The following is a 26,191-nucleotide window of genomic DNA, read 5'->3' on the forward strand; positions in this document are numbered from 1 at the left end:
AATGTTACTTGGAATTACTTACATTTAATTGCGTGTAGGCCTACATGTGGGGAAAAGTGCCTGCGTAGGTTACAGGCCCAAACAGAGATGAGGATGTGACTGCAGTGGGGAGGGGGGTCTAAATCAGGGGATGATGGGTGGAGTTGTCTACAAGTCCAGCAACCCTCTCACGCTATATATATATTTCTTTAAATCCCTCCTGGCTCTTTCATCCAGAAGACTGGCCGTCTGTCAACACGATGCCAGGCAAACCTGCCCCCATCAAAAAGTCTCCAGCCAAGAAGGCTGCCGAGAAAGCCCCTGAGCCTGCCCCGCCGGCTCCTGTAGAGGCTAAACCTGTGGAGGCTGCACCTGCACCGGGGGTAGAAGCCGCCCCTGGCCCCCTAGCAGAGGACACCCCCGCTGCTGAAGAAAGCGCTCCAGGTACCTGGGGACTAACTATTAGCGAAAATGCCTCCTGAACAAGGAATGGAGTGCTAACCGCTACGCTAAATTAACTTATTTTAGCTAGCTAGGTAATGCTAGTTAACAGGTTTGAAGCTTAACCGAGCTCGAGTATAAACGTATGCCTCACTCCTAAACACAACCCGTTACTTTTTGAAAAGTACCCTTCATTCACGGTGCAGCTTGACTAGTCTCCAATGTCTTGCATCTCAAGGTAGTCCTAGAGTATAATCCAGAGAGTGTGTGTGTGTGGACTCATTATGCAGGTTATCCGTGGTTGTGGCTTTACAAATTAGGACAATATTTAAACTATAGAATATTGGAAATTGACACCCAGAAGATACACTACAAAAATGCCTTTTTTCTTCTGTATGTGGATCTTTTTACCTGTCAACAAGTATCTTACAATGAATACACTTGCTTGCTGCTGATGGTAAATATTTTTGTTATTAATACTGACTTTTTCTGGCGATTTCTGGCCATTAAATTCAGTAGGCCTACTTATATATTAATTGTTGCATCCTGCAGTACCAACCTGGGTAACACTTCCTTTAAGAAGTAACGGAACAAGGAGAAGCACTAAATCCATGGAATTTACATGAGTAGTGGGAGTGACTGGTATCATTTTTGCCTGCTAACCTCAACATGTAACCCTTAACTTCAGCGATGCCACTGAGGAAGGAACCAACTTAACAACTTCTACTGAGTGTAAACCCAAACCACAGGCGGTCCACACACACACAAGCTGTGATGCATGCTGTGTGTGTATTTCCCACTTAGCACTACACATGGTGTGTGTTTCTTGCTCATGATCTGTTGTTTACTTGTTTTTCTGTCTGTACATTTATCATGAGCTTTCTCTCATGTAGACATGTGATGGTCTTCTACTGTGTGTTGACATTGTCTCCAAAATGTGTGTAGGAGTGCTTTTTTGGGTCATAAATCCAGTTGTTATTGTCACTATGAATATTTTTCGTCCCCACTGCTCTGTAGGCTACTACTGCTTGCTTCAGTGGAGTGTTTCTTGATCAAATAAGCTTGAAACTGATTGATTACCTGCATGACTAATGTCACAATGTAAGTCACTAATTGGCTTTCCTAATGGCATTTTAACGCTAGCTGCTGCCCCTGCTGCTGAAGACGGTGCCACTGTTCCCGCTGCAGATGCTCCCGCTGCAGATGCTACTGCAGACGGTAAACATAAACCACCATAGAAACAACATTACCACTCAGCCATAAAATACACTGCGGACAGCGATGACTGCTTAATTGCAAGATTCACTGAACACATACTTTTCATTAACCCAGGTGTGAGGACATGGATTCTTATCAAAACTTTGAACCTCCTAATATCTTTTCCAGTGAAAATCTGCAGTGATTGACAGATTGAAATGTCACTATATGGGAAAGATGCTGTGGATATTTATTTGTTCCTCATTGCTGGTGTTTGTCTTTAAAACAACAATAACCTCCTTCTTGTTTGATGCTAGCTGCTTCAGCAGAAGCTGCTGCAGTTGAGGAGCCACCAAAGGCCCCCACTCCCCCACCTCCTGCAGGTAACACCAACATTTACGTTCTGCTGATAACTTGATCCTGCTTTGAACACACAATCATGGTCACTGACAGATGTTAAATTGGGAGCAAATTGAACATTTCTCTTTTGAACCCAAAGATATTCAGTTTAGTCATACGTCTTCATCATGTATGACAAAGAAAAGCATCAAATGCTCACTTTTTAGGAGATGGAAGCAGCCAATATTTGACATTTTTTATTTAAAAATGACTAAAACCATAATTTGAAAAACCATAATCGATACAGTTGCAAGTGAATTTCACTATTGTCAATCAACTGATCAATGAATTGACTAATTGTGGCTCTTCTTAGGTGACTGCCCATTATGGAAATGATGTGCCTAATTGTTTTAGAGAAAAACTGTCATAATACCTGAAATGATTAGTTGAATAACTGATTAGTTGATCGTCCAAGATAATTATCTGCAACTATTTATATAATTGTTTTATCGTTTTAAGTGTCATTTTTCAAGCATTTTTTTAATCTTTAATTGTGTTGATAAGCCAGGGTCTTATAAATTGAATATTTGTTTGAGCTTGAGACATCATCGGCTCAAGAAAACAGTGATGGAAGTTTTCTCCAAATGGTTAATCATTTAATCAAGACAATAATCAGAGGTTGCAGCCCTACATTTAATCATGTTGTAGAATGGAGAGTATGTGGGTATTTTCAGTGTTTTCTCAGCAGCTTACTGTCCATCTTAAATAATCTGCATGGTTTGAACCTCCTTCAGTCCCTACCAGCGCTCCTCTGGACGTATCTGTGGATGATGTGAACGACTCCAGCCTCACCATTAAATGGAACGCGCCAGAGACCATCGGAAACTCCGGCCTGGACGGATACACCATTGAGTACCGCAAGGATGGAAGTAAGTCTGTGTATGTATGTATGTGAGACTGCACCTGTCCCCATAGTGTCAGAGGGCAAGCTCATCGCTGTGTCCAGGCCGTATACGGCAGGCAGCATTTAACCGGCTGTCACTGTATCTCCTCTCACCACTTTTAGAAGCGCTCGTTTGCTCATATGACAGCATGCCTTCCGAGATTTCATCATGGCAGCCTTAGTGTACTCTGTACGGACAGGTTGTTTGTAAACTTGTGTCGACAGGTGATAAACCACTTACCATTAAGGGATGTTTCACACTTTTGCAATGGAAGACATTTTCAGGAGTATTAGTGGATGTAAAAAAAAAAAAAATGTTGCAGTCTTATAAAGCTGTAACATGTTTACTTCAAACTGCACTAAAAGCTACAACTAACACAAAAACTGTTTCCCTGCAGCGAAAGACTGGGTTGGGGCTCAAGAGGAGCTGATCCCAGCTAACCGCTACTGCATCAAGAATCTGACAGCCGGTGACCTGCTGCATGTGCGCGTGGTTGCCGTAAACCCCGGTGGCCGCAGTGAACCTGGTACACTTGCTGAGCCTGTGCCCATCCGTGAAATTGGTGGTGAGTAGTAGCCAATTTCACAGACTGTACAGCAAACCAGTAATAAGTGTCCCAAAGGGAAATTTCCATGTGTAACCTAGCTTCTACCTTTGAGGCTGGACATGAGTATAACTATGTCAAAAATTGTGAAAACTCACATTGGATTACTCTAAAACATAGTGTCTAACCTCTTAATCAGAGCTCTCTTGTGGTTATAAGTAACTTATGACCTATCCGTTAAAATGCTCACGTTGCAAGCAGAGAGGTAGAGATGGTATTAACTGCCGGGGGCTTAAGATGGACTGCACAGATGGATGCACATAAATCCCACTGGTGCTGACAAGACCTTTCATTAGCTGTAAATCATGTTTACACTTATACACACATCTTTAGTCGTTACTGCAGGTTTGACACCACAAATTATAAGGTAAAGCACTCAGTGATTTTGTACTTGCATTTTTTCTTTAATTATATGAATAGCAACAGTTTAAGGACCTTTGTTTCTCTCCGGCAGCACCCTAAATGACTAAAAGAAATGTAAAGCTAACAAGAATAATAGAAACTAATGAAGGTTATTTATTTAGCACTTAGCCATGAATAAAAAGTGCCTTAAAAATATAAACAAAAATATACTTTACAATATACAGTGTGTGTGTGTTCAATACATGTGTATGTACAGTACAGGCCAAAAGTTTGGAACCACCTTCTCATTCGATGCAAAAAGCATCTCTGGGAACTCCTTCAAGACTGTTGGGAAGCTCATCAAGAGAATGCCAAGAGTGTACAAAGCAGTAATCAGAGCAAAGGGTGGCTACTTTGAAGAAACTAGAATTTAAGACAAGTTTTCAGTTATTCCACATTTTTTTGTTAAGTACATAATTCCATATGTTCATTCATAGTTTTGATGCCTTCAGTGATAATCTACAAAGTAAATAGTCATGAAAATAAAGAAAACGCATTGAATGAGAAGGAGGTTCCAAACTTTTGGCCTGTACTGTCTGTACAGTATGTATTCTGTATATACACTCATGTACTGTTTATACTGAATATATCTGTTTGAATTGTTTTGCAGTTAAAATACATGTACACATTAGTAGAGCACAGACATCCAAAGGATAAATCCAGGAGAAAAAGGCTTTCCTCTGCACCGTATAGTCTTAAACGTGGGTGCTGCATTGGTTAACAGTCTGGCCCTTAAATGGCTTCTGCTTCATCCGTCTTCAAGATGATTTATCAGAAGACTGAGTCAGCCAAAGAGAAACGTTTCGCTAATGAGCCATCTGGCAGCCATGTTTTTTATTGACTTCCTATCAGTGTGACCTCACTGTCACTTTCTCACTTAAATTCATTGCGGCAGCACTCTAGCTGTTGTACCGTCTGGCACAGGTATCACTTGATGTCTTCCAACAAATAAGCTGTCCATACTATAACGAGTTCTCTCTTATGCCCTTTTTACAATTCACTCCAAAGTCCCTTTTTATATGATTAAAATTAGCCACTATGTCTCTTATGCTTGTTTTGTGTTAAGAAATGCATCAAACGCCTTCAAAGGACACATGGACCCTCAATCATGTTTCTACTACTGTCTGTCAAGCTCCTCTCTGCTCGTTTAAACTGCCTTGTTACAAATGTGTTACTGGAGAATTTCCATCATCACTCACAAGTCCCATTGACGTAGTGCAGACCTGAGCCGACATGCCCCAATTATCCACTTTCAGAAGGACAGCTTACTGTCTCTGAGCGTGTTTCCTGGTCGGGGTTCAAACTGTTACGAGCAAACAGGAAATGTTAATGGAGAAATGCAGTCATGCCACCAGAACTGCTGGTCAACTGAGGGGAGCGACACATGAGCCTAATTGATGGATTCTGGGTGGATTGTTGGAGGGTACATTCAGCTGTGTGTCAGTCACACGCCTTCCAGACCAGACACCCATCTACATGTACAAGCTTTTCATAAAGACCCACTGTCCTGCATATGCTGAACCCCCCCCACAAAGACACTTTATCCAGAGACAAAGACAGATTATAAATTGTTTGCAGGAGGACTTCCTGGATGCGGTAATACCAGAAACACTTGGCATTGCTAGGAAGTGTGCTGATTAGCAAGGATTACTGTTTGAGACCAATCTGGAAGGGAGACCTGATCCAAATGGGGAATGATGGTTCCAGGAGCCGCATATCAACCTCTGTAGCAATGATTTGGACACAAATGCTAAAACAAGGAGGATGAGACACACTGGTGAAAAATCCTGGTTAGAAGAGGAGCAAAAAGATGGACTGGAGGTCAATGGGGAGTGAGATAAGAGAGCATTTTGAGTGGATGAGGAGAAACCGAGGCTGCAGCAGGGTGAGAGAGGTGGTAGAGGGCAGCAGCTTGGTTTGATGTATTCTGTAAGCCCAGAGAGCTTTTCAGGAATTTGCTGCTTATGCAGTACATGCAAGGGATGATGGTTCTGATACTTAGCACCTGGTCATCCAACATAGAGGATAAGTAAATGACCCACGTGCAAACCACGGTGCAATTTCTTCCATATCATATCATTCACAGCTAGAACACACCCAATTGATTTTTCCAATCTGTTGAGCTTCAGTGTTTCAAGATGTGATGTTTGCGGGATGACATCTTCCTGCTGCTTCTCCATAAGACAACATGTGTCAGGGTTTATCAAAGTTTCTCGTCACCGAAGCTATTTTAAGAGCTAGTAGATGGGGGGGCGGGGGTCTTCTTCTTTTGTCTCTGTCTGCCCAGATACTGTACTTTTCCTCTCACACACTAAAACGTCTTGAGTTCCTGTGTCCTTTCTTTGTATGACTACTCATTATCATCAATAAGATTGGGACATGGATTTATTGATGACTATAATAATCAGACAGAGGATGGACCCTTGAGTGTAGTGCTCATGAAGGTTAATAGCAAATGTTTTTGTTTAGTTTTATGCATATGTTATCTATTGTTATGTTCTTTTATACGCATATTTGTTTTTCTGTAAGTAGCATACAATGAAAAGACTCAAGTCAATGTTAATAAAGTTATCTTACAAGCAACAATTATTTTGATTTTGATTATCAGTTATTTGTTTATTCTCCATGTCCAACTAGGGGAAAACAATGGTCATTTTGAGTTTCTCAAAGCCGAAGTGAAGTTTTCAATTTGCTTGTTTTGTCCAATACAGAGTCCGAGACCGAATAATATTTAATCAATTATTTATGACAAAAGAAAAGCTAAAGAAAATTTTAGCTTAAAAATTGACGATACAACACATTTACTATCAAAATTATACAAATAGATTTTTTTTTTGTGATAAGTTTGGATCGTTGGACAGTCTGAACCAGCTTGGGGGTTTCTTTTAGCTCCTTCAGTCATGTTCTATTGTCAGCTTTGCCTCGCAGTGGCTGGCCTATTTAGGTGTTGTTGACCTGTCATCTTGAGCCTGACACAAACGGGAAGTGGACATCACACAATTTGTACACTGCGGGCTGGCAGTGTTAGCAAATGTTGTCAAGTGGATGATTTATTTATGTAGGTGTCCAAGTTTTGTCAATATCAAAAAATAGTCAAAACACATGATGGATAAGGCCGAAGATAAACATGTATGACTTCTTGTGTTTCAGAGCGTCCCAAGGTCCGGATTCCCCGCGCTCTCAGAGCACGCATTGTTAAAAAGGTTGGAGAGCAGATCAACCTGGTCATCCCCTTCCTTGTAAGCTAGCACATACACACGCCACCTGTATAGACCATGAATAACATGTACAATTGGTACAGAAAACTTTACAGACTTGTCTGTCTTTTTCCAACTCCTCAGGGGAAGCCCAAACCTGTGGTGTCCTGGTTGAAGGACGGTCAGCCTGTGGATGCAAAGAGAGTCAGCATCAGAAACAGTGACAGGGACAGCATTATGTTTATTCGCACCGCTGAGAGGGCGGACTCTGGTGTTTATGAGATTATTGTTAAAGTGGACAGCTTTGAAGACAAAGCCAGCATCACCCTTCAGATTGTGGGTGAGCCGCACATGCTTATGTTTACAGTCAAAGAACACACTTGGATGCACATGAGAGTGTGTGACAGGTGTGAGAGTAGACTTATTTCAGACCTCCCTGTTGAATCCGCTCAGATGGTTGTGCAGCTGGCTTGTTGACTTGTTGGTTCTTAGACTTATGACTTGCTCCAGCAGAAATTTAAAGCACTAGCTAACATAGATCACACCTCTAACAATGGTGTCCTCTGACCCTGCTGTCAGCTGCTGCTGTTAAAATGTTTGGCCTCACTTTAGAGGCATTAGCACACAAATATATGGTTTACTTTTGATCTTAGGAGCAGCCACCTTTCATGCTTTGAGGAACACACTGGTTATGATTTTAATCTTTTATACATACTTACAGTCATTTTTCTCCTAAGAGCGGCCTGGCAATCCTGCCAGTGTGAAGCTGGTGGACACCTGGGGCTTCAACGCTGCTCTGGAATGGACCCCTCCCAAGGATAATGGCAACACAGAGATCACTGGATACACCGTCCAGAAGGCAGAAAGAAAAACCGGGGTAGGGCCAATCACATTGTCAGAGTGATTTGTCAGTGTGAAGTTGCAGACATAAACCGGATTTATACTCTACGCAAGAGGTTAACGGGACTCCTGCCAAAGATGACTAGGGCATTGGTTTTGATTTACAGTTCAGTGTCTGATTTTTCCCAGTGATGCTGAAAGCACCACCACAACACTTGACAGATGCATTGTATATGATCCAGCCTTGCATGCTTTATTTATATTTCCCATGGTAGCTGTGTTGAGATTGTTTCATTCACTGAATATGACAGTCTCCGTATTTAGGCTACATTGTTTCATTCACTTTGATGGCAAGCAGGAGTCTCGGTTGAACAGAAGATTTGCAGTGGAAAAGGGAAAGATAACTATACCTTTATTCTACTTTATTGTATTCACTCTGAATAACATCTACTGGCATCTGAAACATGTGAACTGGGTGGTGATGGCGCAGTGAATACGACACATGCCTTTGGTGTGGGAGATCTGGGTTCCACTCTCACTGTGATACATCAACCAATGTGTCCCTCAGCAAGACACCCAACCCATTGTTGCTCCAGAGGCGTGAGGCCTCTGACATACAGTATATAGTGAGTTGCTTTGGATAAAAGCATCAGCTAAATGACATGTAATGTAATGTACCACTTGCTGACCAATCTGAGGCCTTGCTGTTTTTATGTGGTATCTCCAAAAGGAGCGTTGGAGATGCCAATGTGTAGTGTGATGAACCCTGGGAACACCTGAGGAACACCTGATATAAGCCTGGCTGTAGCGCAGCTCTGAGCTCTCTTTGCCTGCTTGGTTGTTGCTGCAGTTTCAGCGCTCCCTTCGTATAAATAAAGTACTACATATTTTTGTAAAACTTTATCAAAGGGTGTCTTCTATTTGTTGTGGCCTAAGAGCCGGGTCTTAACAGTAGTAACATTGTTTGAGGAGATGCACATCTGCTATGGCATAGCTTCCAAGCCAATTTTGCATAGTGTATTTGGTTATCAATGGTCACTTCCTTAAGCAGATGAAGTGACTCTCTAAAACGACTTTTAAAGTCAAGCTGAGAGTTTAGACTAGGACCTGGATCTTCCTTGAGCTAAACGCAGAATTTAAACAATTCCTCCCCACTCTCTTTTCTACCACTGAAATGGTCCCTAATCAGATGGTATGAATTGGATTGCTATGTCTTTATTCTCTGGAGATTACTTAACAGTATATCAAAATGCTAATGTCTTTTTTAAAGTTGTGATTCATGGTCTTACAAGGGAGCTGGCAGAGATGTAAGAGGATGCTGCTGCCAGGGAGCATTCAAAATATTTAACTATGACCAGAACCTATAATAATACAGTGCAGACTACATTCCAAGGCAAGGACATAAATAGTGTATCATACTCCATTGAGTTGAAAGAATTAGCCCAATACAGGAATCCTACTCATCACTTAACTGCCAACCTGATTATATATTTTGCTGATGATGGGTTGATTATAAAATCACATCAATGTACAATTTTCTATCCGTGCTGTACTAAACAGGGGGTCTGTTGTGTTTCCACATGCAGGAATGGTTCTCAGTGCTGGAGCACTACCACAGACTTACTGCCACGGTCTCAGACCTCATCATGGGCAACTCGTACATCTTCAGAGTGTTTGCTGAGAACCAAGCGGGTATCAGTGAGATGAGCACTGTTACCAAGGAGGTGGCCACCATCCAGAAGACAGGTGACCTTCTTTGATTCATTCCTTAATTCTTCTGCGGTCAATTTGTTGATATGATGAAGAGTGTACTGGCAGGGCTGCAGTACAAGTGGGTACTTTAATGAGCTGCAGTAAGTGTGTGAGAGACTTGATTGTGTGTGTGTGTTTGTGTGTTCATTCGTGCATGCACGCATTCGTGCATGCACGCGCGTGCGGGTGTGTTTACCTGTGCCTGCTTCCCTTTATAAATAAGGCTGTGTCTGACCATTTCTGTAACGATTTGTCACCCACACCCATGTTACGCTGTGATTGGCCAGCAACATAGTAAGCTGGGTTTGAACTTCTCACTCTTTTTTAAGTCATAACTGTTTCTGTAACTTTTTTTGCAAACAACCATGTGCACCACTATGAATGCTACCCAGGATAGAATGTCTTAATGTATTCAAATTTTGCATCTTCTGCTTCTCCACAAAGGCTGGCTTGTCACTTCACCTTCCAGTGTGGCCATTGGAAACAACTATAAATACATTTGATTTCAGTGGCCCTAGAACTTTTTACTTGAATCTCCAAAAACATTCGGAAGGACAAAGTGGTGGTGGTGAATGTACAATCCTAGGTCCAAAAAATGGGAAAGACAGAAAGACAGTGAAATTTAAAGAACAGCATCCGAGGACTTATTGGCTTGTGAAACGAAAGATAATTAGACGGAATTGGTAATGTCATAATTACGAATGACAGGGATTTTGACAGCGTTGGAAAACACGAAAGTAGCTTGACTTCCCGACAGAATGAAAGTGAGAGGAGAAAGAGCTTCCTTATTGAACCTTGTTGAACCTTATTGAGCGACAGCATTTCTTGTTGCCACAATGGCCAGTGTTCAGCAAAGGTTACATACTAAGTACAGACGTATTGTAAATTAATTAACAAATACCAAGAAGTTGTCACTGGATCTTAACCTTGTTCCATGTGTTCACAGCTATAGTCTACATGCCTCCCGAGTACCCACAGCATGACTTCAGCGAGGCACCCAAGTTCACCACACCCCTCAATGACCGCGCTGCCACTGTGGGATACACCACCAAGTTGCTGTGTTCTGTCCGTGGCAGCCCCAAGGTCAGAAACTTGTACACACACACACACACACACACACACACACACTGCATTTTGCACCTTTCAAGTAAATGTAGAGTTTGTTGCAGCACCTGTAGTATAGCATCATCAAGGACCCCATTCACCCTGGCCACAGACTGTTTTCTCCCCTCTGGCAGGAGGTACCACAGTCTGAGAGCAAGGACTGTAAGGTTCAAAAACAGCTTCTTCCTCACTGCTGTCAAACTGTTGAACAATGAAACACACTAAAAGAGTCCAATCAATCTGACTATTTATGTACAAAATAATCTGTTTGGAATGCTTCTTATTCTCTACCCCACTTTCACTTTAAATACGGATATTTATACTTTATACTCTTTCCCAACTGTATGTGTCTAGTATCTAGATGTTTTTCAGATATATATATATATATATATATATATATATATATATATATATATATATATATATATATAAATAATTACTCTACATGCTCTGTATAGCCATATAAACATTTAAGCATTTATTTATTTTAATTCATGTAAATAATAATTTGACTTTTTCACAGTGATTTAATTGTTTCTGTGCTGCATTCTTTTAAGCTGTGAACTTGGCACGTAATTTCGTACTACAGTGTACTGTGGTATGACAATGAAGAAATCTTGAATCTTGAATCTATTAGTGCACCGTGTCCAGGAGTATTCTAGTATTCTTATTAGTTATTTGTATGTTCTATATTTGAACAGTTTAGTTTTTACTGGGGACCCTCGTTAAATTATTGAAGCTATTGATATACTGTTTCAAGGTATTTCAGGTATTGATGCCACTGAAATAAAGATCCACTGTAGCAGTTGGGCAAGGCTTGCACAGGTATTTCTATGTGAAGTTTTAGTATGTCTGTTCTTGGTAGCTGCTGCTCTGGTTAAACATATCTTTACTGTTGTCTGGCTGACGCAGATGCCTTAGGTGGAAGGCAAAGGTGGAAAAGGCAGTTGATGATGTGCCAGTGTAGTTGAGAGAAAACAAAGGGAGAACTGATGTGAGCTCAAGCCTGAAATTGACCACACAAGCCAATGCAAGGGCTCAAGAGAAGAAGGACTGGTACCTGTAGATTTTCATGTTTCAGGGAAATTTGAAAAGGTCCAGAAACCTTGGTGTGAGATATTTCTTTTTTTCTCATGTGGCATGTGTTGACACACTATGTCTAAATGAGTCTTAAGTGCCCGTCCCTGAGGACTAGCATGCAACTGATTTGTAGCAGCTGAAAAAAAAAAAAAATCCGAGAGGCATTCAGTAGCTCTTTCATACAGGAGACCCACATGCTCTGAATGTGTATTTAACCCATGCCTGACCTCCTGCTTGTAAAACTTTTGTCACAGGTTAATCCCTCAATGTAACCACTCACAGACAAAGATACAGTATGCAATGGTATTTCTTCACATATCACTATAAGCCACATCATTATATATAATTACAGAGAATTGGATTACATAAAATACTATTTCAGTTTCATTTATCCTTCTTGAACACTCACTCCATCCCCCACTTTTGCATGCTCTTCCTCTCTTTCTTTTGTATCTTTCTCTTTATATAACTTACATGCATTTAATTACTTTACACTTTGGACACTTGTGTTATAGCAGGTGCTTGTTTTAGGCCATTAAGGATGGCTGAGGGAGGTCCAGCAGAAAGGCATGTAGTGTGATAAGTTGTCCTGCTGTGTCTGATAAAGAGCTGTCCAAACTAAAGGGAAGTCAAAGAAGAGACAATGATAAGTATAGCCTGGTGTCCTATCATGGCTAAGTCGAGATGTTGCTGTATCACAGAGGGTGCTATTTCTGCCACCCATCCAGATTGCAGCACTGTTATCAGTGTGACTGAACGTCCATGTGACATCCAAACACATGGATGTCCGAAGACAGAAATAAAATGGAACAGGGAGGAGAGAAAGCAAGATAAAGTTATTAGAGCAGAAAAGATGAGTGAATCAAGTTTATATTGTCTTTACCCCTTTCAATAAACCGGATAAACAGCTCTCATTTTGTGTTTACGCGGAACGCAGGGTTGCAGCAACTCTGGGGACCATGAATGTTTGTAGTTGTTGAGATGTTTTAGTCTGGACCAAAGTCCAAAGGGGACTGCACTCTACCACCAACAATGTGTCACACACACCTGGGTGATGCACCGCAGCCCTGTGGTGCCAGACGCTTACCACACTCATTTGATGATGCACTGATCCAATCTATCATCTCATTTGATCATATATTTTGAAGTGATGCACACAATTGTTGCACCAATACAAAACATACAAAGATAAACTACACTAGTATGATTACCATGTGTTGAAGTTAGTGGTTTTGCAACAACAGCATTAACATAAGCAGCAGCAGCAGCGTCGTCCCACTGCCAAAGGCTCAAGTCTCCAGTATTTGGTCCACTGCCCAGGATGAAAATGTGTCCCTCGTTTTCATCATCCTCCACCTCATCCATCAGAGAGGGCAATGGAGATGGAGAAGACTCAACAGATGACATTAGCTTTTATTTTACAGTGTGTGCCCAGCTTAGTTTAACTTAAACTAGTTTTAAAGTTACAACAACATCAACTGCTTAGTTCAATTAATATAAGAGAATGACCTACATTACTCATATGGATGGTTCTTTACCATCCATACTCGTACGTCAGCTTCCAAACTTCCTAAAACATCTATTTTAAAAACTTGCCGTAAGCAGCAACGAAGAACTATATACGTTACATCAGTGAAGAAGGGTTGAAACATGAAATGAATCAGCTGATCTGACATCCAACAACCAGACTCACCTTGCATGAAGCTGGGCCATGAGGAAATCCATGCACGGAGAATGTGACTGAAGCCCAGAGTGGCACATACCGGAGGAGACTTATATTACTCTCATTCTGCCCAACTGTCACACTCAGCACAGACTGTCTGACCTCAATTGAAGACAAGCTGACAACTGACTGAAAGCCCAGTCTACTCAAATGTTCAGTATGTCTAAAAACATGTATACTATTGTCAACAACCAGTTGTGATTAACAGTGTTGCTGTAACGACTGTGTAATATTAGAATGTCTAGCAACAAGTTCAATTTGGGAAAATAAGTTAGCACATTGATTAATTTAGATGTCCAGTGTGATACAGGAAAGACTGAAAGTCCATGTGGTGATGGTAAATAGAAATCCCCGACCACAGAAAAAGGGAATATATTTTCAAAACATCAGCATGAGCTGAGAGTGACACTATTAAAATACAGGGAAGGTACACCTGGTGTATGCTTTAGCTTATAAATGTCTCCTCTCATTCTCTCAGCCTAAGATCGAGTGGTTGAAGAATCGAGTGATCATTGGTGACGACCCCAAGTTTCGTAAGATTTCTAACCAGGGGATTTGTTCCCTCGAGATCCGTAAACCCTGCACCTTTGATGGCGGTGTGTACACCTGCATAGCCAAGAACGCCCAGGGAGAGGCAACAGTCTCCTGCAAGCTGGAGGTCAAACGTATGTATCCATGACAAATGAAGTATACATTTTTCAGTGAACACAGTCCAAGTCTATTGAGGTCACACAAACATTTTAAGGAATTTTTCAACATTTTAGGAAGTATATGTATTCACTTTCCTGCCAAGAGTTAGATGAGAAGATCGATACCACTTTTATGTGTCCTAAATATGAATCTAAAACCAGCACCTGGTTAGCTTTGCTAGTGTGGAAGCCCGCCTGAAGTTCACTGATTGACGAGTTATGTCTTTTTTTTGTTTTTTGTTATCAGTACAAAAACCAAAATGTAAAAACTGGTTTTGTTTTTTTGGACAGAGCCAGGCTAGCTGTTTCCACCTGTTTTCAGTCTTTACACTCAGCAGCTAACTGGCTGCTGACTTACAGGCAGGAAAGTGGAGAGATGGGGAGATAAGAGAACCTGTTATTGGTCAACTCCAAATCATAACTGTAATAATATACTAGAATTTTTATCCAAATAAACTCTATATTCCTCTCCCAACAGAGGTTATTCTTCCAGGAGCTGAGAAGAGCAAATAAACCAACACCCAAAGCTCTAAAGGTAAGGAACATAAAGAAATATCACTCTTGTGCAGGAGGGACTGATTGTTCAGTAGTCCAGTGTTTTGGACACAAACGTGTCAACATATCATCAACGGTCTTTCTCCATTTCCTAAAAAATAAATATCCTTTAATCTTGTGCTCTTACTAACACTGCTCAATACTGTTTTCATATATGTATCAGATCCTGACACAGTTGTTTGAAATTCAGTTTGGCAGACAATACTCCCAAGCCTGCTGACCAGCTATGTATTACAGTAGAGCATCCAAATTAAAACCAAGGCACAACTGATTTATACTTCCTCTTGGCCTCCTCTTTCTTTCTCACATGTGTCAGCCCACTACTGGCCCTCCTCTCCACCTTCCTGTTCTGTACATTTTGTACTGTAAGTTTCAAGCCCTGCTTTTGGATGTGGTAATGTGGTAAAGATTAATGTCAGTCAAATAGAAATACCAAATTTGCTGTTTTTACAGCGTTAACATTTCTATTTATAACCTCACTATCAGGCAGCAACATTCAGGTTTTAGTGTTGGCTCTTTCATTTAAGCTTTGTAAATGCTCAAGTGGTGTAGCCTTTCACGGAGTGCCAGGAGGCTTTGCTCACAGTGTCATTTCAACTGTTCAACTGCTGACAGCAGAAGCCTCATTAAAGTGTGTGTGTGTGTGTGCGCGTGTGTGTGCGCGTGTGTGTGCGCGTGTGTGTGCGCGTGCGTGTGTGTGTGCGCGTGCGTGTGTGTGTGTGTGTGTGTGTGTGTGTGTGCGTGTGCGTGTGCGCATGCATATAATTAAATTAAGCAAGAAGAAAGAATAAAGTTGAAAAAAACAGTGATAAATTATGAGACCGATAACTACAAATGTTGGTAAGATGATGCACAGGATAGTTCAAGGTTGTAATATAGTCATAGGGTGAAGGATAATGGTTTTATCTTACTGTGAAGTACATACCACTGGTTCCTTTTACGGCACTGTGAAACACTATCACTTTCCATGCCTGCTGCTGTACACACAAAACAGAGTCAATTACATTGTTTAATATTTTTTAGTCTCATATAATTCCTCTCTTCTCCTTGTTTCTCTTCTCTACTTACAGACCACCACGATAGTTTAAATTGGTCTTGACTAGAATTTGCATGGCCTACACCCCATTAAAATTAACATTAATTAAATGAAGACAATGAGTTAAAAAGCATGATTATATGTGGTGCCTTAATTTGTCTATGACGACAGTGTTAATGCAATTTGATCATTATTTAAATGTCTATTCTTCATACATCACATTTATATACAGTTATTCTCATACCTAAATTGGCAACTTTAGGTTCTCAAAGTATCCTGTCTAGTGTTGAATAAATGGTGTGACCCTTGAAAACTAGTTCAGGCTAGTGTTGTCGGTTATTTTATTATTACTTATTTATCAACTATGGAGGCATATTTTATTACAACTATGGAGGCATCTATATGTGTGCAGCATTTGAGTCCAAGACAAATTTGCCTCATATCATATTAATGATCATAGTAATGAAGAAACATGTCTCCCAGTGCAACGTTGTGGCTCATTGCTGTGTTTTTAATAGTTTTTGGAAACAATCAAGATTTATGACACAGAGGAATAACATATATCAAGCTTTGCTGCAGAGGCAATTCTTTTAGTTTTGTTGACTATTAGATACACGTAGAATATCACCAACTTATTCTTTGAAGTACATGTAAACCTACAATTGCTGAGACTGGTACACCCAGATTGTGTTTATATCTAGTTGACAGTTTCAAACAGAAAATACTTAACATTATGCACTCAGTTGTACACTTAGAGGATGATTTGAGGCATTTGGGTGCTTAACCTTAAATATAGGGCCTCAATTCCTCATCTTAGTTGTTCGACATGAGCAAATAAACTGGATGTAGTTGTTATACTACATGCACACTACAAAGCTGACCTTCAACACGGTCAGGGACACGTGTGTGTATTCACACTATACTGAAAATGAGGCCACATGCCTGCCTGACCAGCCCCAGTGGGGCTCGAGTGATCAAATCTCAGTTGGGAATGCATCCTCACCGTGTTTGGATGCATTCACAACTGTATTTACAGCTGTCCACTGTTATCACATTACCGAAGACACTTTTTTTCATTCTAGGTGTAACTGTGTCGTAAAGATAATGTGACCATGAATGTGGGTCTGTATAGAATGTTGGGATGCAGTTCCATAAGGCACAGCCTCACATGGGAGGGCTCTCAAGGGAAAACTAGGTATTAGTCAGGGAGCGCCGTTGGATGGGTATTAGGGATGATGTCAGCGCGGCACTCCTCAGTTTCTAAAAGTTACTCCTGATGATTTGACACGGAGCCGAACTCCTCACATTACCACGAGTCAACAGGAAGAGCGGGGGGCTTTGGGAAGAAGTTAGAATGGGATAAGAGGGTAGAAAGCAAGCTAGATAATCCACAGTGGATCTCTCTCTCTAATGAACGCGCACACACGCACGCGCGCCCGCGCGCGCACACACACACACAGACACACACACACACAATCTCATGCATAAACGCAATACAAATACAAAACCTCAAACAAATCCACACACACGTGATTCAGTGAACACCCCATGACCCCATTTAACTCTATTGTTACTTGAATTATCTTTCCACCAGTAGCTTTAAAGGGCCATCAGTCCAAGTATTGTCTGTGTGTGTGTGTGTTTGTTTGTTTGTTTGTTTGTGTGTTTTTTTTGTTTGTGTGTCTGTGATAAATCCATCTAACCCTTTCTTTGTGTCTCTTATCTTTTCCAGTGTTTGAGGAGGTGAGAGAAAAAGTCGTTTGTCTGTCTGAGCAGCAGTGTGTACATAAATGAAGAAAGGGACAGAACAACAAACCAACATCTTTTTCTAAGCGTACCAATCCTGACTCACTCACTCCTTCCAGTATGCAGAAAATAAATTTTGCCAAATTATGTTATTTTAGTTACTGACATGTACATAAGGCTATATTTAAAATGTTTTTTTTTCTCTGCCTTTGTCCATGTGCTGTTTGTTACAGTATATACTGTATATATCTACTACTCAATAAAACAATGATCCTTTAAACATGGTTGTATGGATGATTAATAAATATTGTCTTTTTATTACATATGGATTTCTTCACAAATTTCCCACATTACTTGCATAATTTGCCAGCAATTATTTGTCATCATAGTATAGACTTTTATGATACATTTTATACATAATTAAGGAATTTTAATTGTCAAAACCATAATTATGAATAAGTATTAACAGCAGAGTATTGCGCATTATAATTTAAGCCAGTGTTATTGCACAAAACAAATTATATTTACCAGTTTAAAACTAACTAAGTGTCTGTGTGTCAGACACTCACAGGGAGGACTTGTAAAGTTTGATGGCCACAGGAAGGAATTACTTCTTGTGGTGCTCCGTGGTGCATTTTGGGGGAATAAGTCTTGTACTGAAAGTGCTCCTGTGTTTGAGCAGCAAGCCATGGAGTGGGTGGGAGACATTGTCCAAGATGACATGTAGTTTGGACAGTATCCTCCTCTCTGATACTACCGACAGAGAGTCCAGCTCCACCCCCACAACGTCACTGGCCCTGCGGACCAGTTGAGTCTGCTACCCTCAGGTAGCCTGTTGCCCCAGCATGCAACTGCCAACAGGATAGGACTGGCCAACACAGACTTATAATACATCCTCAGCATCGTCCTGCTGATGTTGAAGGACCTCAGCCTCCTCAGGAAACAGAGACGGCTTCGGCCCCTCCTGTAAAAGTGTTCTTGGCCCAGTCCAGTTTGTTGTCCATGTGCACGCCCAGGTATTTGTGGTCCTCCACAATGTCCACACTGACCCTTGAACAGCAGATGGTTCTGCTCACACCACGTGTCAAAGTCTCCCACCACAGGTCTCTACCCTGCCTCGTCATCTTTGCTGATACATCCAACCACAGCAGTGTCATCAGAAAACTTCTGAAGATGGCAGGACTCTGTGTGGTAGTTGAAGTCTGTGGTGTAGACGCTAAAGAGGAAGGGAGAGAGGACAGTCCCCTGCGGGGCCCCGGTGTTGCTGACCCCACGCTGTCTGACACACAGTGTTGTAGGCGCACAGACTGTGGTCTGCCTGTCAGTTAGTCAACAGCTGGTAGGTGAACTGGAGGGGGTCCAGGAAAGGTCTGACCATGGGCTGCAGCTGTTTCAGAACCCGTCTCTCCAGGGTCTTCATAATGTGGGAGGTCAGATCCACAGGTCTATAGTCTTTTGAGTCACTGGGACGTGGTATCTTTGACACAGGAAAGAGGCTAGATGTTTCCCACAGCAGAGGGACCCTTTGGACACTCAGGCTCAGGTTGAAGACATGGTGAGGACTCCACATAGCTGGGGGCACAGGCTTTTGATAGGAAGGACACCATCAGGACCTCCAGCCTTATTAGAGTGGAGTCTACTCAGCTGTCTTCTCACCTGGTTGGCAGTGAGGCACACAGAGGTTACAGGTGGGGTGGGGGGAGAGTTGTTAACCTGAGAGCCGGAGGAGGGGAGAGTAGGGATCTCCCAGGAGGAGGGCAAGGGACAGTGAGAGGGGAGAGTAGTGGGCTTGGAGGTGAGACAGCAGACAGCAATAATAACAATAATAATAATAATAATAATAATAATAATAAACTGATTACAGAGATGAGGGAGCCCAGCTTAAGTGTTGCTTGCAGGTCAAACTGAGACAAAGGGCCCTAATAAAATAAACTCTTTTCAGTCTCAGGCTGCACAGGTGGCACCAACGTAGCAAACTATTTGATCTCAGATTGTATGTATTATGTATAAGTATAAATAACAGTGCTTTTTAAAGTCAACATATGTGTTACCAGTTGTATAATTTGCAAAGAGATGGTTTCTTGGAGCATTTTAAGTGTTTTTTGCTCAACACTTGCTATAAACATTATGTAATTAAAACGGTCTTTGACTACTGCTTATTTTAGATACATTGTGGAGCATAGGAAACAAGTGATTTATCCATTAATAGTCAGAGTAGCATGTCACAAGGATATGTAGGTTTGTATTAATCTTTTTGAATGTGTTTTGCCAGAGATACAGTATGCAGGGTGCCCAGGGTCAGAGCAGAGGTTGGATTTTCTGTGTTATACTGACACCCTATGGTGAGTAGGGTGAGACAAAACTAGTGACAGAAACAAAGAGTGTAGACACACATCATTTCCAACTTGCAGGAAGTCATACTTTACCACAAAGAGCATAAAAACTTCAGCACTTACTTTTTTCAATGACTACTTGTAATGTGTATAAACATTTAGATTATTTTAAAATGTGTATATGTACTGTTTATGTATGAGTTTCAGTGAGGATTTAATTAATTCTATTTGCATGTCTAGAGAGTGGCTTCTGGCAGGAGCCTAAGGATGTTGCTGTGATGTTTGTGGTTAATAGGCGGGGTTCACAGAAGTATAATAGAAACAACTGTAACTTCCGATCATGTTCCCCCAATCTTGGCACACCCAGAAAAAGGTCTACTGTGAAACTGCACAACGATAAAGTAGTAACGAAACAGCTGTAAAAATAGTATTGAAAGAGTTTCGGGGTTAGTTCTGCTTACCCTAATTTAATATTTTTTAAATGTAACAGAATAATACAATTGATAATTAAGATAATCTCAATTACACAATAAACAAAATGTTTTGGGTAGACTGTATTGTACGATCGCAAGTCATTAACATTTTTGCATGTTTCAATTCCTTAAACCTTCCATGTCACTTTTCAGCAGAAATCAGCAATTTATATTCACGATGAGAACACAAACATCTGAGTGTGGTTGACCAACACATTTCCTGTTGCTTTAAAAAAAAGAAAAAGCAGATGTCAAAGAGACAGGAAAGCTGCTGTCCTGACGTGAGTTTAGAAATGAAGTTGTTCCACATGCCCATTTAGTGTGCAGTCTGTTTCCTTTAGTGAACTACACAGCAGATATATATATGACTCAACTCAGCAGCACAGCATCTACATGTGCAGCTCAGTGGAAGATGTGGCTTGTCAAGGTCTTCAGTGTCATATGTAAGTTTTTTAGGCAATCGCATTTCTTTTTTCGTGATGTACCTAAGAGTACAAAGACTATTTTCATGTGCATTGAAATGTGATTCCCACTTAACATTTATTGTAATTTGTTTTGACAGATTTTCCTGCTGTTTGTGCAGCTCAGGGTCCTCAAAATGGTAAGAAACATGTTTAACACACTGACCAGGATTACAATGTATTTATGTACTGCACATCTCATTGATTTAAAATACTGAATTTAGCCTTTTTATGTTATTTAAAATGTTTAAAAAAAGTTGTTGAGCAAAATACATAATTAAATATTTTGTTTAGTTAACGTTAGCGATTGTATAGTAAATGTTATTAAATGTTTTGCTTGTACTAAAACAGGCAAAACTATGTTTAGGAAGTTAAACACGAGGAAAGGTAACATGAGGAAGAAGAAGTACTGTGTTGTCATGAGTTTGAGACTTCCCACATTTAGACACCTAGTAGTGTAAAAGGTTCGCATTTCACTACTCTGTAGTTCCAATTATATGTTTTTACTGGTTATTTTTTCTAAACTCTATTTTCATCTAATGTCCCTGTATTATTCGATATACTGTTCATTAAGATGTGTTTAAATTAATTACTTTAAAGGCAAGACTTATTTACAATGCTGCTGTATACTGCTTGTAATGGTTAGTGATAGTTTTAGTGAAAAATTAATTATCCTATGAAGGAAAGTTAAAGTGTGTTTTAGGTTCATTTGACATGGATGAGACAAGTTGACATAAGTGTTACATTGCAGTATGATATGTAGTGCCGCACACTATTACTGGTGTAGGGCACTAGTGGAAGAGCACTGTGATGTGATTTTTGAACGTAGTTTGAGTATGGACTATGGTACAGTTGTCGTTGAGTCACCAAATAATGTTTCTATGAACCGCTCAGTCAGAACTTCCTGTCCTGTCTTCTCCTGACAGTTACCCAGTCAGGAGCAATACTTTACAATTCTTTTGTCACACATAGCAGTATGTGTGGTGGATTTAATAACACCCAATTCACTACAATGTGGTACAGCTAGGAAATGTATTATGTTGATTTTTGACAGAATATCTCAGCAGTGTTTCCGCTCTGGAAATACTGTATCTAAAAGAGTTGTATTTCACTGGATTTTACTGTCATGTGTTTTTGATATTTTGTCCACACCTTATGTTTTGTGTAGTACAACAATGACTGTTTTAATCCAGATTTCAGCTCTATTTGAAAATGATACAATGTTTAATTTAATTAGGTATTAGTGTCCACTGTATGGCAGTTCCATAGACAGGACAGGACAACAGCAGTTCATTTAGAGCTGCATCTAACAGTTGTTTTTACTATTAATTAATTGATTGATTCATTTTTTGACGATTGTCATTGTCGATTGTTTCATAGATTAATCATTGCAGATCTAAATTCATTGACACTGCTATAATAAGTACTGGTTAAAGATGTTACTTCCTGAAATTGAAGTATGGAGTCAGTACTTCAAAGAAAGAACATATGTGACACATTTTATAAACAAATTCATCCATAGTCAATATTTACATATTGATGATGATTTTGGAAAGTAAAATCTTCAAAATTAGCCTACATCTAAATGACATCTCTTTGAGGGAAGGCTTTTTTACTATGAATCAGCATGGCATCTGTGAAACTACCATGGGTGTTGTCAAAACGATTTTGCTTACGGTATTTCATTTTTTTGTCAGTAGTGGTTTGCAACCGCAGTTTGTCTATCTGCCTTTTAGAAGAAGTCTGTTGAAATCTGCTAAATGAAACTGAACTGCTGAACTTTCAAAATAATACATGGTTTATTATTTATTCTATTTCACTAATATGTGTTAGCATACAGTCTGTCCTGAATTTGTTCTTGCACTGCAGTCTGTAATGTTATGTATTTTTAAACAACTAGCCCTTAGGAGATTTATTTACATTTTAGTACTCCATGTGGTTCATTTATTCTTACAAGAAGCGTGTAGTATAAGTAATTGAAATTTTACCTTTTTCTTTCTCCTCTTTGATTAGCATACAAACCCAAACCTACTTCTAAAGTAGTATATAGGCTACTTTCATCCATGAAACAGGGACGTTTAAATGATGATGCACTCAAACATTCTGTGTTCCTGGCTCTTATTCTTTTCCGATGCAGTAAGATATTTATTTGGCTTTCATCCTAAATTATTTTCTTTGCGCTGCATATTTTCAGTCCCACCTACACCGACTCTCAAGCTGCTGAGTCCCTGGCTGGATGTGTTCGAAAATGAGACTGTGATGTTTAGATGTGAATTGGAAAACAATGAGTGGATGTTCACCTGGTACAGAGATAACAACAGGGTCACATACACTAAGGATCCGAACCTGGAAGATGTCCAATCATATCTCAACATTACCTCAGTCACTCGATCCCATCAAGGAGGCTATGCCTGCAAAGCCATTTCCGAGGAAAATAGTGAAAATAGCACTGGATTCAGCAACACAGTTAACGTCACAGTTTATGGTGAGTTTTAATACCTCTGTATACATAAAGATTTACGATTGATACCACTCTCATCTCTGTATGCTGAATATAAAGATACAACCAACAGCCAGTTCATTTAACACAAGAACATATGACCTTGCTTTGTCCCAAAGTAACAAAACCTGCCTACTAGTACCTCTAAGGCTCAATAGTTAACATGTCGTATCATGTTTGTTTAATTTGTACAAAACTAAAAAGAGTACATGTGGTGGTTTTACAGGGGATTATTTACCAGATTATTTCTTGACATGGAGCGGTGATTTTCTGGAGTATTATCATCTTATCCTCATTTATTGAATGGATTTTAAATATAATGCACAACAAACATTGCATCAACAAAAATTGGAGGTGGTTGTGGTTCAGGTGGTAGAGCTTTCGTCCACCAATCATAAGGTTGATGGTGGGTTCAATCACTGGCCCTGCAGTCAACATGTTGAAGTGTCCTTGGGCAAGACGCTGAACCCCAAATTGCTCCTTATGCTGCACCATTGGTGTGTAAATGTTTATCTGATGAGCATGTGGCACTGGTGCTTGTATGGCAGCCTGAGCCCCCAGTGTATGCATGTCTGTGAATGATGTAAGTACTATGTTAAAGCGCTCGAGGTAGCTGTTAAGATTAAAAAATGTCTATATAAATGCAGTCAATTTTTCAGAGCGTATTAATTATCATAACATTTTAAGTGGCCATAATAACGTTAAGTGAGATTAATAAAGTAAAGTACAAACATTGGACAATGAAAAATAAATGAGATGAGAAAATGAGAGAATATGAAATGAGAATAAAACATCAGTCCAAATGACAAGTCCTCAATAAAGCTTGTGCAGCCCAACAGGAGACCAAGTAAATCTTAACCCCTGGTTTACGGGAGGGAGGAGGGTTTTAGTCTGTCTTCACAAGTAAATTAAAAAACCTGTCAGTTGAGCCTCTGAAAGTACACTTTATTTATTTTTCTAGATGGAGAAACTGCACAGAATCTCTAAATCACTTAATATGTCATTGTGGTGATTCTTGCTTCCATTTTTACAGACATCTTTCATGTTCCATCCGATGTATTAACAAGATCTGTTAGTACATCAATTATCCCCCTTTTGTCAGTCAGTTGGCGGTCGGGTCATATTTACTCTACACACATGAGAGTGGTATCAATCTTTTCAACTCTCACCAAGAAAGTGAATAAGAATATGTCTCAAAATGGCAAACAATAATTACATTTGAATGTTAATATTCAAATTAACTAGCATTTGTCTTTTCTTTTTGGTGGTCAAATATTTAAATATGATATACAGATTTTGTGGTCTAGTGTAGCAGTAATATGATGTTAACTGCCTTTTTCTTTAGAAAAAACACCACAACCAAGAGTGAGCAAGGTTCCAGATTTTAACCCAATGTATGTTGGAGAAACAGTGAACTTCACTTGCAAAGTTCATGTGTCCTCTGGCTGGGAGTATCAGTGGTACAAAGATGGACAAAAACTCAGTGACACCAGCGAAACCATCAGCCTCCATCTTGGTCTCGCTCATCAGGGGGAATACTGGTGCAAGGCCACCAGAGGTGAAAAAACATCCACAGACATCAGTGCGAAAATACAACTAAATATTCTTGGTATGTAACGACAGCAACGATTTATTATTTAAAGTATTGTGTTTATCCCAATAAGTAATTGTTTGTTGTAAATATGTAAGATGCTATCACTAAAAGCTAAAAATAAAAACTGCAGGCTGCTCTTGAATTCAGCAAGAGCATGTTGCTTCTGTTGAATTGTGCATTTTCGGTTGAAACAGGATATTGTGGTGTAACATGATGCAGGAAGGGATGGCTCAGAAGTGTACAGTACCCTATGTACCTAGCAGTGTAATATCCCTTGTTAAGGGAAGATTTATGTATTTGAGAGGATTGTTGGCTAACAAAATAATTTGTCATTTTAATTTTAAAAGTTCACACATGCCACCATTGCAACCTGTTCTCAATGTTTAGGAGACAAAAACGTACTGTTTATTAGTTCAGTCCACACAGTTTTCTGTGTTAAGGCACTTTTGTTTTGCAACTTTTGAGAAACTGGTACCTGCTTCCTTAATGATGATACTGACCCTATCAATCAGGGAATCTTGTGGTTTGAGTTGACATTAACATCATTGTACGTAGATTCTCAGGTTGACTTCACACTTCACAACTTTAATTAGACTTTTGATCTACAAGGCCTGTCAGTTTGTTACTTGTTGCAATCAATAAGGTTAGAAGTTGGTTAGGCAATTGTCATGAGACAAATTTGATGAGGATTTTTTTTTAAATGTGTTTAATGTGTTTGTCTTTTAAGTAGGTCTGACACCATAGAGCTCAAAACTCTACTTTGTCATCTTGAAACTTGATTGTTTAGATTTTTTGTTTTGTTTGGTATGCTTTAAGCAGTTGCAATAAGTAACCATACTGTATGGTGAACTTAAATAAAATCATGTTATCTCTAAGGATATGAAAAGAAGCAGATGTATTTCTCTCTTTAGAAATTCCCTCTTTGAAGCCGGTAACACCGTGGTTGGATGTGTTCCCCACTGAGAGTGTGAAATTGAGCTGTGGGATGGTAATCTGATTTATAAACAGTTTGATTATGACAACTGTATGTTTCTTCTTTGTGTATTTAGGTAACAAGCCTAAGCCCGTGATGAATCAGCAGCCAGATGTTGACAAGGTGTACTCTGGAGAGTCAGTGTCCTTTGAATGTAAAGTTAGCCTCTCGTCTGGTTGGGTGTATCGCTGGTACAAAGATGAAACACTACTCCCAACCAACAGCAGTA

The 26,191-nt window shown here is 40.0% G+C and overlaps 2 protein-coding genes across 3 annotated transcripts; both read left to right on the plus strand.

Annotated features, from left to right (window-relative positions):
• Positions 1 to 183: 183 nt before the first annotated feature.
• mybpha (myosin binding protein Ha) lies at positions 184 to 17,929 on the plus strand. Of its 2 annotated transcripts, XM_034876742.1 has the most exons (13): positions 184 to 423; positions 1,564 to 1,638; positions 1,935 to 2,000; positions 2,751 to 2,885; positions 3,298 to 3,465; positions 7,057 to 7,145; positions 7,248 to 7,443; positions 7,841 to 7,980; positions 9,530 to 9,689; positions 10,642 to 10,778; positions 14,081 to 14,267; positions 14,770 to 14,826; positions 17,615 to 17,929. In XM_034876742.1, exons 1-12 carry the CDS (start codon positions 240 to 242, stop codon positions 14,802 to 14,804), a joined length of 1,572 nt encoding a protein of 523 aa, XP_034732633.1. In that variant the 5' UTR covers positions 184 to 239; the 3' UTR covers positions 14,805 to 14,826; positions 17,615 to 17,929. The 2 variants fall into 2 exon arrangements, with proteins under 2 accessions (XP_034732633.1, XP_034732634.1); XM_034876743.1 differs by lacking the exon at positions 1,564 to 1,638 and having other exon boundaries at positions 185 to 423.
• A 2,760-nt stretch (positions 17,930 to 20,689) lies between these two features.
• LOC117948184 (carcinoembryonic antigen-related cell adhesion molecule 6-like) lies at positions 20,690 to 25,986 on the plus strand. The gene is made up of 5 exons (XM_034877717.1): positions 20,690 to 20,877; positions 20,997 to 21,035; positions 23,090 to 23,380; positions 24,741 to 25,004; positions 25,901 to 25,986. Exons 1-5 carry the CDS (start codon positions 20,799 to 20,801, stop codon positions 25,984 to 25,986), a joined length of 759 nt encoding a protein of 252 aa, XP_034733608.1. The 5' UTR covers positions 20,690 to 20,798.
• The last annotated feature ends 205 nt before the right edge of the window (positions 25,987 to 26,191 follow it).

The sequence above is a fragment of the Etheostoma cragini genome, chromosome 7 (genome assembly GCF_013103735.1).
Source record: "Etheostoma cragini isolate CJK2018 chromosome 7, CSU_Ecrag_1.0, whole genome shotgun sequence".
NCBI lineage: Eukaryota > Metazoa > Chordata > Actinopteri > Perciformes > Percidae > Etheostoma > Etheostoma cragini.

Coding starts and splice junctions, on each gene's coding strand:
- mybpha (XM_034876742.1), top strand. CDS start 240: ATGCCAGGCAAACCTGCCCCCATCAAAAAGTCTCCAGCCAAGAAGGCT. Junction 1,639..1,934: donor TGCAGATGCTACTGCAGACG/GTAAACATAAAC, acceptor GTTTGATGCTAG/CTGCTTCAGCAGAAGCTGCT. Junction 10,779..14,080: donor CTGTCCGTGGCAGCCCCAAG/GTCAGAAACTTG, acceptor TCATTCTCTCAG/CCTAAGATCGAGTGGTTGAA.
- LOC117948184 (XM_034877717.1), top strand. CDS start 20,799: ATGACTCAACTCAGCAGCACAGCATCTACATGTGCAGCTCAGTGGAAG. Junction 20,878..20,996: donor CAAGGTCTTCAGTGTCATAT/GTAAGTTTTTTA, acceptor TTGTTTTGACAG/ATTTTCCTGCTGTTTGTGCA. Junction 23,381..24,740: donor AGTTAACGTCACAGTTTATG/GTGAGTTTTAAT, acceptor CTTTTTCTTTAG/AAAAAACACCACAACCAAGA.